Source organism: Carlito syrichta, unplaced genomic scaffold (assembly GCF_000164805.1).
Source record: "Carlito syrichta isolate Samal-C Ts95f unplaced genomic scaffold, Tarsius_syrichta-2.0.1 Scaffold287882, whole genome shotgun sequence".
In the NCBI taxonomy this organism is placed as follows: domain Eukaryota; kingdom Metazoa; phylum Chordata; class Mammalia; order Primates; family Tarsiidae; genus Carlito; species Carlito syrichta.
Window position 1 is genome coordinate 19,254 of NW_007231978.1, and position 11,832 is coordinate 31,085.

At 47.0% G+C, this 11,832-nt stretch overlaps 1 protein-coding gene across 1 annotated transcript in view; it reads right to left on the bottom strand.

Moving 5' to 3' along the window:
* LOC103255147 (acid-sensing ion channel 2-like) overlaps nt 1-11,832 on the bottom strand; it is a gene marked incomplete at its 3' end in the record, with an annotated part of 202,853 nt that overhangs the window by 15,660 nt on the left and 175,361 nt on the right. The window contains exon 2 of the mRNA XM_021709996.1: nt 6,866-7,016. Coding sequence (XP_021565671.1) covers nt 6,866-7,016 — 151 coding nt within the window. The remainder of the gene's footprint in view (nt 1-6,865; nt 7,017-11,832) is intronic.

Sequence of the window (11,832 nt, forward strand, 5' to 3'; positions counted from 1 at the left end):
CTTTACATCTTCCCCAAACTTGCTGGCATCTATTTACCGTTGTTGCCACTCCCATTCTTTTTGCCTTGCGGGTTTACACTTACTAAAAAAAACAAAAACAAAAATACCTTGATTGCCATTTTGGTGGGGTTTGGGAAGGGGCCCTCTCATAAACACATGCGTTCAACCCACTATATTTAATCAGGCTAGATTGTCAGCTTGGCTGAGGCTCTGGCACACTGCAGAGATGTCACGAGTTTCTTTCAACATTTCAGGAGAAGGGAGAGAGATGCTGAGAGTTGGTCTCTGAGATGCACACAGTCACAGAATCAACCTACACTCATCATCCCAACAACATCTGACTCACCACAAGTGGTTTTCAAACTGGGCTCCAAACTAGGGTTCCTCAAGGATGTCCCAGGGTTGGCCACAGGGAGCAAGGGAGAAAGCAAACTGGGGTCCCCATCTCCAGTGGAACCAGAGCTACTCTGCTTTTGTGTTTTATACATGGGACTGTGCTAAAGTTTTCATTCAATATAATGATTCTGCTCTTGAAAAAGAGAAGAGGAGAAAACAGACAATGAGGACTGCACCAAATCTATCATTACATGCCATTCTCTCTCTAGAGATGTTGCCCAAACCTTGTTTCCTGAGCTGTTTTCATGGCAATGCTTTTACAACCACATTTTGCACATTATAGAAATTTAGTGGTAAGAGCATCTCTTTTGGGTTTGGATGTGAGTTTTAAGCTTAGTTCAACTACTTAACTAGGTGTATGTCCTGCCTGGGTCCCATTGTCCTCATCCTTCAGTGGGAATTATAATGCCTTGTTAGGTGACTGGAAAATTCCTGGCACAGAATGTTCATGGCACATAGGAGTTATTCATTAATGTGGCAGGATGCACAAGTCCAGCATTTTTTACCTCTCAACAAACACTGGGGTACATCAGTGAGTTGGATGGTCCAAGATCCCTGACGTCTTGGAGCTTATGCTTTAGTGGAAGAGGGCAGACAATAGGAAATAAGCAGGCAAATCATATGGTATACTTGAAGGTGATACATGTCATGGAAAAAAGAAAAAATCAAGCGGAGAAGAAGGGGTAGGAGTGGGGGAGGGGTGGCTGTTTTAAACAGGGTAGTCACTTCACTGAGAAGGTGATATCTGAGCAAAGACTTGATGCGGGAGGCAATTAGCTGCCACAAGGATATCTGAGCAAAGAGAAATCTAGGCAGATGTTAATAGCAAATGCAGATGCCCTAAAGTGAGCATGTTCCTGGAATATTCAAGAAGCAGCAGGGAAGCCTGTGTGATTAGAGCCAAGTTGACAAGTGAGAGGAGGGAATGGGGGACAGTAGGAGGTGATGAGATTGGAGGGACACCAGGGGCCAGATCTTTACTCCTTGTAGGGCATAGCTTTTAAGGATAATTCCTTTGTTCAAAAATATATTCAATATATTATCACACTTATGGTTACTTAACACTAGGATTTGGGTAAATCAAGGCAGATTATATTTGATAAAAAGTGTATTTTGCATTGGAGTGAAGGGGATAGGAGGAAATGAGGAAGGGAGGGACCTATCTGTAGTCCTTTCAACATTTGAAGTTTTCCATTTAGAATTTGTTTGAGAACTCCCTGTACACTGATTCTATTTTCCTCAGATATAAGTCACCCTCAACCCTCAGTTTCATCCCCACCTCCCCCAGTGTGGCCATTCATGAGACTACCTGCCTAGCACAGTTCTCTTGGGAGCTCCTTCTGCAGCCACCACCCACCAGATTCATCAGGGTCTATTACAGTGTTGTCACATGAATTCACTTCCCTGATCACTGCCGATTGGTCCAGGGGTGGGCACCTGACTGAAGCTGGGCCAATGATTTCCTTCTCTGTTTTTTTTTTTTTTTTTAATAAGACATCAGTGAACAAGTCAAAACACCCTCTTGCTGGTGGTTGAATCTGTAAAATATAAAACCCAAGATCTATTGGGAGCCATATGTGGAAAAGTGTGTGTGCGTGTGTGTGTGTGTGTGTGTGTGTGTGTGTGTGTGTGTGTAAAGCTTGTCTCTAGTGAGTGAGAACGAAGAGGATTCAGAGAGAAGAGGAGTGAAAGATCTGAGAGTGTAGGGGCTCTTGGTTCCAGTTGTTTCTGATGCTGCATCCTTGCCCCTCCTGCTGGTTGGTTGTCTAAGCTCGCCTTGGGTTCTGAGGGCAATGTAATTCCTTTTATGCCTAAGCTTGTTTGATTCAGGTTTCTCATGCGCAACCTAGATAACCCACTGCCTATTTCTTTTATCTTTGAAGTTACTCAGAGGTATCTACACAGAATTTCATTTTTAACAACCTCTCCTCCTGTCTTCAGTTTAATTTCCTTTAGAAAACTCTGGCCATGAAATCTGCACTACTGTAGACTAGGGCAGTTTTTCTGAAAGTATATTTTGTGAGCTTTTCCATGAAAAAGAAGGCTTCCATGTTCAAAGGCATTTGGGAAATAAATGCTGTATGCAATATTCTTATCTTGCAGATTTATGATGTAGCATATTAAAGAATTCCTGCAATGAATACGTGTGTTTAACGTTGTCTAGCCAGGATTCCCTAGATTATTTTTGGACCCTGGATCCTTTTCATTCATGTAACATATGATATCCCAAACTCCTCATGGTGGGGCCCATGTGGGGGCATACTCTCTGGGTTCCCATGTGACTTAGCCCATTTCCTTTAAGATGGCATATTATCAAGGTACCCTGTGCAGAGATGCTTGAACAAGGGGCAACTTGGTGTTTGCCTTGGTGGGTGCGGGAGGAGGAGCTCATTGCCAGCTTGGAGGAAAGGATATTTTTGATAATTTTCATGAAGTCACCCTCTGCTTGCTAAACATGAGCCTATAGCCTGGATCTACCCAAAGGGTGGGGCTTTCTCTAATTCATGCCTTGGCACCACATGTGCTAATGATGGTCTTGCAAACTTCTGCCACCTCCCACAAAGTTCCTTCCTGTTAATCAGGGTTATGCCCTGAGAAGTGGGTTCCTCATGGCTTTCGTAAATTTCTGAGAGGGAGGCTGCCCATGAGGAAAGGCAAGAATGTACCAGAGACTCTTCTTTGAGCAGATTGGGACTTTCAGATGTCTGGGTGGTGTGGACCCCCGCCACAGGTGTGGGATATTTGAAATATCTGCTGCCTCTGGGGTTTTCTGACTGTCTTCTCACCTACCAATCTCCATGATCATCCTCCCACTTTTTACAGTTTGCAGAGAGGCCACATTTGAGCCCTTCAGCCATCCTGCAAAGTCGAGGGTTTTATTTGTCTTTCTTAATAGACAAGGAAACTGAAGCTCACTCATTGACTTCAGTCACATAGCTAGTGCAAGAGGAGCTGGGATTTGACTTTGGGTCTACCTGACCCTGTCATGCCGTTTTCTCTATCTACTCTTCCACCTCTGTCATCAAGCTGCCTGTGGACCGTCTCTCAACAGCCACATTTCCATTCCTTTCTTCTCCACTATTGCCCTCCCATAAGAGCCTGGGATCCTTCCTCTGGGGATTGAGAAGTGGGAGGGTTGGGGAAGTGAGATGGAATCTGTGAGGCTACACTGACCTGGCTGTGTCCACATCTCTTGGGAAGATGACCCATTTTATAGAGTCACCTCCATGCCGGGTATGTCTGTGCCTCCTCAGGGGGCTTCACAGACCAACATCCCTCACCTGCCAGAGCCCACCTCTTATCCTCCAGCAGGTGAGCTGGCTTCTCTCCCACCCACATGGGACTCATCCCCCATCAGCCCAGGAAATAAGCAGCCTTGAGGTGACAGAGCCTCCCAGAGGTGGCTCATTGCTTAGAGACCTCTCAGCCTGAAGAAAGGTACAATAAAGAAAGACTTGATGGAAGAATTCAGGGGCCTGGCTGGGGGCCTGGGAGAAGTAACTGGACCTTGGCCTCCTTCTCTGAGGGGGACCAATGGGGACAAGGAGTTCTGCCTGTCACTCAAGGTCATGGTGAAAAGAGGACCAGGGATGAGGAATATTATGACCCCAGGAATATGGGAAATGGCTGAAACGGTCAAAATTCAAGAAACCTACTGGAGCAATGAGAAGCTGCATTTCAAAAACTAACTACTCTCCAGTGTGGGAGTTGCTGGCTTCCTGTGGCTGTCTAACTTTAAATTGATAAAAATGAAATTATGATTAAAAATTCAGTTCCTCATTCTCCTAGCCACCTTTCAAATGCTTAGTCACTGTAGGGGGTGAGTGACTAATGTATTGGACAATGTAGAACATTTCCATTCCCCCCGGATCATTTTATTGGATAGCATTGATCAATTTCTTCTCTAACCTGTTATTTCTGACCCCACACCCTGCCCACCCCTGCTTTAAACCCATCCTTCTTTATGTAGCCTGCTTCTCCAACTGCCCAAACTCAAAGGAAGCAGTCTAAGTAGATCTAGCTGGTCTACCAACGAGGATAGCTCCCATTCCTGGCAGGAGTGAGAATGGAGCTCTTGGGTAGAACTTGTGTGCACACCTTGCTTCCTAATGAAATAAACTCCTGAAAGGCAGGATCTTTATCCTGTGTCTTTTGGATCCCTGACAATAACTTGCACTGTGTTAGGAATATGGCAAGTCCTTAGTCAAAATTATAAATTTGCTCTAAATTGGTATAGCCCATGGCCCAGTTGGGCTGACTGATGGTCCATGAGCTGGGATGGTTCATGAGCTTGGGTCAGAATAGTTCTGGCTCAGTCACTGCATGACTTCAAGTGCATCACTGTTCCAAGCCAGGTCTCAAGAGAACAAGAAGTTTGGTCTGGAAGAAATAGACTCAGAGGTTCTTTCCTGCTCTGACCATTTGGGCTTTGGGAGGCAAAACACAGACTTCCTTGGGGGTAGCCTTGTGGTCAGAGTCCTAGTCAGTGTTCAGACCAGTGGCCAGTGCTTCCTATGGGGATCTGGACTGTGTGAGATGCCTGTGATGGGGTTGCCTGGCATTGAGAGCATGCGTGTGTGTATGTGTGTATGCGTGCATGTGACTATATATGTACTTTTGCTCCTAAGTCAAGACAATGGGCTGAGAAATCTGACATTACATGGAAGGGCCTAACTTCTGTTTAGACTTTGAGTGTGGGTCTCCAGAACTCATTTTATTTCCTTATTTCTCTCCTTTTCCACAGATGATTCAATGAACATATAAGTCCTTGTGTCTGCAAGAAAGTCCTCTCTTTGGGAACCAAGACCCAGGCCCCAGGACACAGGGTTGTCTACAAGTCTCCATGGTCACAGACCCAGGTTGGCTCCAGGAGACCCTGGAGAGTTGGGTCCTGTGCACCTGTCCTCAGGGATGCCAGAGTTCTGCACTGACACAAACCTTCATCTCGCTGCATCTGGAGGGGCACTTGATTTAGAAAAGTAGACAAGATCAACAAAGTGTCTCCTTAGTGAGCGGCTGACAGGGCTTGGAGTGCCCTGGAGCCTGAGTAGACTGCCAGATGGCATTGCTGCCATGACACATGTGTGTGACCATTTTATCTTTCAGTTGAGGGAGTAGAGGGAGTGAGGTAAATGGCCATGCCTGCCTCCCTGCATCAGAGTGCTCATGTGAGAGGGGCTGGAAGGAAGAAAGGAGAGGATAGTGAGGCGAGAGTCTGCAGTCAGTCACCCTCGGGGGGGTGAATGCCTTTGCTGCCTCAGCAGCCTAAACGGCCTGGACATGGTGAGAGCTGGAACCCGGAATCTGGGAAATCACAGGCTAGAGGTAAGAGGTGGGGGCTGGGCTGCCTGGCCTCCACTGCTTTCTTAGCCCCAACAGGAGGACCCAGGGGCTCTCTCCTGATGGAATCTTCTCTCCCCTGCCCCTCTCCTTCTGACCTCTCCCCAGGCTTCTCTCTTGGTCCCCCTCTGCAATCCTCCCATCATGCCCTGAACACAGTGTTAACCTTACTTTGGGTCTTCCTTGCATTTCTGGCTCCCACTCTGGGGCACGTCTTTACTGTCTTTTCCTGGTGAAGTTCTAGAGGTTGCCAGCATTCCTTGGTTTGTGGCTGCATCACGCCAAGCTCTGCTTTTATCACACACTGCCTTCTCCTCTGTCTGACCTCCCTGTGCCCCTCTTATAAAGATGCTTTTAATACACCAGGCTCACCTGGATAATTCAGGACCATCTGAAGACACTATTCAAATACCCCATACACTATGATGCTTTTCCTGAGCCCCATCCCCTGTGATTGTGTCTCCTCCTCTAGGCTGTGATCAAGGACTTGGTCTGTTTTTGCCTTGATATCCTTCCTTTGGTGCAAACCCTGAGATAACACGCATGGTTAATGACTAGTCTGCTGAATAAATAAATGAATAAAAGAAGGTGTGAAATAAGTTTCAGTGCCTATACACCTGGGTCTCCCAGTGGCTCACACAGGCACAGTGCCAGGTACTTGTGCTTTGGTTTTCCAACAGTTCACAGTCCTCCACCTTCCCCCAGTGGGCAGGAGCCTGCTTTCTTTTTTGGTTGGACCCCCAGGTGGGTTGGGATACTCAGAATGGTGGGGAGGTAGAGGGGAGTGAGGAGGGAGGGAGGCATGTGATTCTTTCCTCTTCTCCCGAAATCAAGCCACCCACCTGCCCAACCACACCTGCTACTGTAAACCTTTCCCATGCCTCCCTCCTCTTGCCTACTTTCCCTCTCCAGTATTCCATCCTCTGCTCCTCCCTCATCCAGTGAAATCTGAGGAAAACCAGGGCATTTCGCCCTATCTTTACCATTCACCACATACTACCAGCCCCTTGCTGGAGAGCAGTTCTTCACAGGGTGGGCAAGACAGCCCACCTGAATCAAACCAGTCTTTCTGAGTGGGTCCTGCACACATCAGTTGTCACCCAGTGCCCGGCCCCTGTTCCCAGCTCACCTGTCTCTCCCCAGATGGGCAGGTACTCATCTTGCTGAATGTCCAGCATGATCTCCAGCCCGTTGCCTGTCCCCCCCTTGACCGTGGTGAGCAGAGGTTTGCCATCCTCGCCTGAGTTAAACATGTAACACTTCCCATATTTTGTAAACACCTGAAGGAGAGAAGAGAGAGAGAAGCACATGGGTGACTTCAGATGGGGGGTCCAGAGATGGGCAAGATCCCAGAAATCTGACAACAGGTCAGAGTCCCCACAGGCCATCCCAATCACCCCTCTTGGGGACTAATGATTCTCCACCCTGGCTCATGGCTTGGCTTTTGCCAAGTGGAATTCTGGTATCTAAGACAACATCTGGACACATTTAGGGGCTTGCTACAATGACATCTGGCCTCTTCTCCTTCTGAACACTACCCCTATGAAGACCTGTTCATGTCTAGGCATTAGATTTTATCTGCAAACTCCTAACTCTCCAACCCACACCTCTAACTCTGAGCTCTCTCCTGGACTCCAGACACACTGATGTCACCCATTGTGAGAGAAGAGTTTTTTCAAGGTATCACACAGACACCCCTCCCATACTCAGCTAGTCCCAGAGGACAAGCTTCCCCACCCCATTGGACAACTCTCTCGAATTCCTGCCCCAGAGAACAGCTCACCACCAGCCAAGGGGATCAAGCCAGACCCTCAAAGTCACTGCCCACTCTTTCTCTTCCTTAGTCCCAAGTCCAATCAACCCATAGAGCCTGCCAATATTTTCTTTATCTCTATCTTGAATATAGTGTTTTCTCTTCTATCTTGTAATTTAGGACCCAAGTGTTTCTTGCCTAAGCCATTCTGGTCCCTAGCTTGAGTTCCAATCTTCTCCAGCCCATCCTCTTAGCTAACCATAGCTCATTCTTTCTGGAACACATCCCTGATCCCATTCATCTTGTGCTGAAAACCTATCAGGGTTCCCCATGCCCCTTAGGCTAAAATCCAGATCTGCCACCCCCAGTCTTCTATGATGCCCTCCACCTATTATTCCTCCTACCTTCCACCCTGCTGCCTCCCGCCTGAGAACACAGGCGTCTACTACAAGGTAGACTCCATGGGCTCAGGGATGATGCGTACTTGCTCATTAAAGTATCTATGCCTAGTAAATAGCACAGTGCCTGGCACATGGGAGTGTGCCAGAAATATAGGTTGAATGAATGAATGAGTGAGTGAATGGGTGGAGTAAGAGCAGACAAACTGCAGCAGCCCCGGACATGCCCTGCTGCTTCACACCACGTATGGCTTTCTACTTGCTGCTTCTGCTGCCTTTACCGCCTACCTATGCCTGGACAACCTCTGCCTGGACAACCTCTAGCTGCTCTCCAAGACTGGATCGATGCATTTCCTCCTCCAGGAAGTCTTCCTGAGGCCCTAGGTCAAGTTGGGCTACTCCCCCGCCTTGCTGTTCCCCTTGCTCCTTCCCCAGGGTACTGATAGCATGACGCTGAATAGTGGGGTCTACATCTTTCTTGAACTTGACTCTGCCTCTCATTTCTGAATCCTGGCACTTAGTACATTGCTGGTATGCAGTAGGGGCTCCGTCCGCTTTTGCTTGATGAACCATGATTACAAAGTGGTGATACAGAAAAAGCTGAGGGCAGGGAATGTGCTGTCCAAGGTTTGTCATGGCCACTTACTAGTTGTGTGACTTTGGCTGAACCAAAGAAGCCCTCCAAGTCTCAATTTTTTCATCTATAAAATGGGGGTTCTAGTCCTTGCCTTTGCTACCTCTCCAGGTTATGGAGAAGATCAAATGAGGTAATGCATGCACAAGTGCTTTAAAACTGTAAAAGCTTTCTACAAATGCTGTGGGGTTATTATCATTATATAACTGCTTTGGAACCTTGAGCTAAAGCCAAATTACATCTGGCAAAATTGGCTGGAAGAGATCCAGGCCGACTGTATTGGAGTCCTGCAGCCACTGAGATTTGGGCCCAGACACCTTTCTGATGGTGCTCCACTGCCCTGCCCCATCCTGTAGCTTGAAAGCTCCAGGGAGGCTCTTTGGCTTCCCATCTTTCAGTGCAGGGGCAAGTAAATAGGAATTGTCTCAGTGCTTCCCTGTGTTATCTCATTTAACTCTTGCAACCATGACCATTGGTGGTTATTGCTGCTCCCACTGGGCAGAGGAGGAAACTAGGGCCCAGAGAGGTTCAGTAATTTGTCTAAGGTCACACTGCTAGTAAGCAGAGCACCTGGGATTCAAATCCATGTCTGTTTGATTCCAACACTTATGCTCTTTCTGGATGTACTGTCCTGGGAGGGACATGAGGGTTTTTGTCATCATCACACTTCCAAGTCACATTTTCCTTTCTGCCTTGCTTTTTCCATTAGCCAAACAAGGTTCATGTGCATGTGTTCCTACTACAAAGAAAGAGTACAAGCCCTACTGCCTGCCTTTAGGACCTATAGGAAGGTTAGCAAAACACCAGATTCTATGTTTTTTCCACTATGCAAAACAGCTGTGTCCCCGGGCCAGCTGTAGTGTCTCTGGAGAGTCAAGCCTTACTCTCTCAGCCTCATGGCAGGAAAGAACAGCTGGAACGAACGCAAAATCAAAAGCAAACACAGTTTTTCCAAGAACCAAGTTTTATCATCACTATTGCATACAGCAATTGAACTTGGCTAATGAACTTGTCCCCTGGAGAGATACTTTTGAGGAACACTGTCATGAACAGATAAGAGCATTTCATAGTTAGCACATCCATTGCAAGGAATTGAACACATCTGGAGTGACTTCTGGGGTGTTCCAATAGACTTTTCTTTGTAGACACTCTAAATATCCTACCTCCAAAATTACTTATATTATTAATTTGCCTATCTATACACAGAGGTTTGTAAGCAAAGGTATATTTCAGCTTGGCATCAGATGATTGCAAATTCCACCTCCACCACTTGGCCCTCCCCCACTAGTTAGTCTTTGAACTTCAGGAATATTGGACTGGGGTTAGAACAGAGTCTACTCCTGAAATCAACTGTGATCCCAACCCTACCAAAACATTTATAGTAGCATTGGTAATGGTATCGATCCTCCCTGAGCATCTGAAGATGAGGTGTGAGAACCGAAAGGGGTTTTAAAGATCATCTTGTTTACCCACCCTACTCTATAGAGAAGGAAACAGAGACCTGGAAAAGAGGAAGTGACTTGCCAAGGGTTATGAAGCAAGAAAGTGTCCAACTGGGACACTGTCCTTCCTTTATACCAGCCTCCTTCAGTTTCTCTACTTATGAGAAGAGATGGAAAGTCTAGGGGATTGCTAGGGCTCCCTTATCTGTGAACTTCAATTGATAATTGACTGTCTGCATTGATTATTTGTTGAAGCTTCATGAACTGAAGTTTTTGCCTGTGAAAGTGGGAGCAGACAGGTCCTTATAGTGAGAGAGTAGAGAATTGTTCCCCATCCTTGACTGCCCCCTTGCCAGGGCTGGTCCCCATCCTAGCCCAGGCAGTGGCCCTTGCTGGTGCTCTCAGTGTCAGTCTGATTTTTCCTGCTCCTTCTCCCCAGTGCAGGGTTACAGCTGGCACAGGTCAAAGCTTGGTCAAAGGTGGTGGTTACCATAGTGGCAGGGGTGGGAAACCAGAGGGTGACTGAAGCCAAATCTGAGAGATGGCCAAGTGACAATCTATGACAGCCAAATTCTTTATCAAATCAGGACTACCAGGAGGAGATCTAAAATCCTGTGACTTCCGGTTGCTTTTAGAATAAAGTCCCCAATATCCACTGGGGCCCTGTATGGTTCGGTCCCTCTCCCCTTTTTTTCCTCTCTTACGTTTCAAACATACCAGCGTCTTTGGCTCCCAGAGTGCACAGAAAACCCTTCCCCCGCTGGGCCTTTTCACATGCCATCTCTTCTGGTTAGAATGTTCTTCCCACATGCTTTGCCTGGTGAACTCCTGATCAGGTCTCAGCTTAAAAGTCACTTCCTCAGTAAGGTCTTGCTCTAATACCACCCCCCCATCACCCTGGCTCTCAGCCTCCATTTATACTGGGGCTTCTTGTTTTACAACCTCACGCCCTCTCTATTTTTCCATTATAGTGTCTATCACAGTGTTAACTAGATGGTTATTTATGTGATTATTTGTTGAATGTGTTTTCTGCTAGACTATAAGAGGAGGGCAGGAACTGTGCCTATTTTGCTGAATGAATGAGCAAGTGAATGAATGATTATCTAGGTGCCACTGCCCCCCATTTCCTTTTCCACCCCTGGCAAGCACCCTTAGGTGTTGGCTGGCCTCACCTGGTTCTGGCCGGAGCACAGCCAATATCTTGTCCAACTCCCCCTCTCCCCTTTTTCTGCCTTCTCTGCCTCCTGCTTAATTGTACCTAAGCATTTTTGCTTGCTTCTCCATGAAGGTATTAGAGGAAATAATCCTTTTAGGAAATAAGACGATTGGGGATAGTTTGCCTTGGTGGGCGCAGGCAGAGGGGCTCAGGGAAGGCAGAGAGCTCGCATGCTGGCTGCATGCCCTTGTCGGCCTACCCGCCTGGGCTGCAGAGCTTGTCGCTCCTACCTGGCTTTTTTTTTAGAGGATTATTTTCCTCTCAGCTCAACATCAAAGGCTGAGAGCTATTTACACACAGCACAATTCTGCTACAAACTTGGGACAATACACAGCTCCCCTTCCACATTTCAGGGCATAATGATGTGTAAGAACACACGCTTCAAATTTACGCCTTATCGCCCCCAGCCAGAAAATACAATTTATTTAAGTCCGGACTGTCAGGTTGAGCTCGCTGCTTCTTCAGACCTGCCATTCTGCCAGACTTTTCTCTGCCTTCCTGGTAAGTGCTGACAGCCCCATTGTGGATGGTAGGGCTGGATTCGCCGGGATGGTAAGAATTAGGAATTGCACTTAGTTGGATGGGTTTATAAGAATTAAGGGAGAATTAAGAAAGATGCACATTTCTTTTTTTTTTTTTTCAGTCGGAGTCTC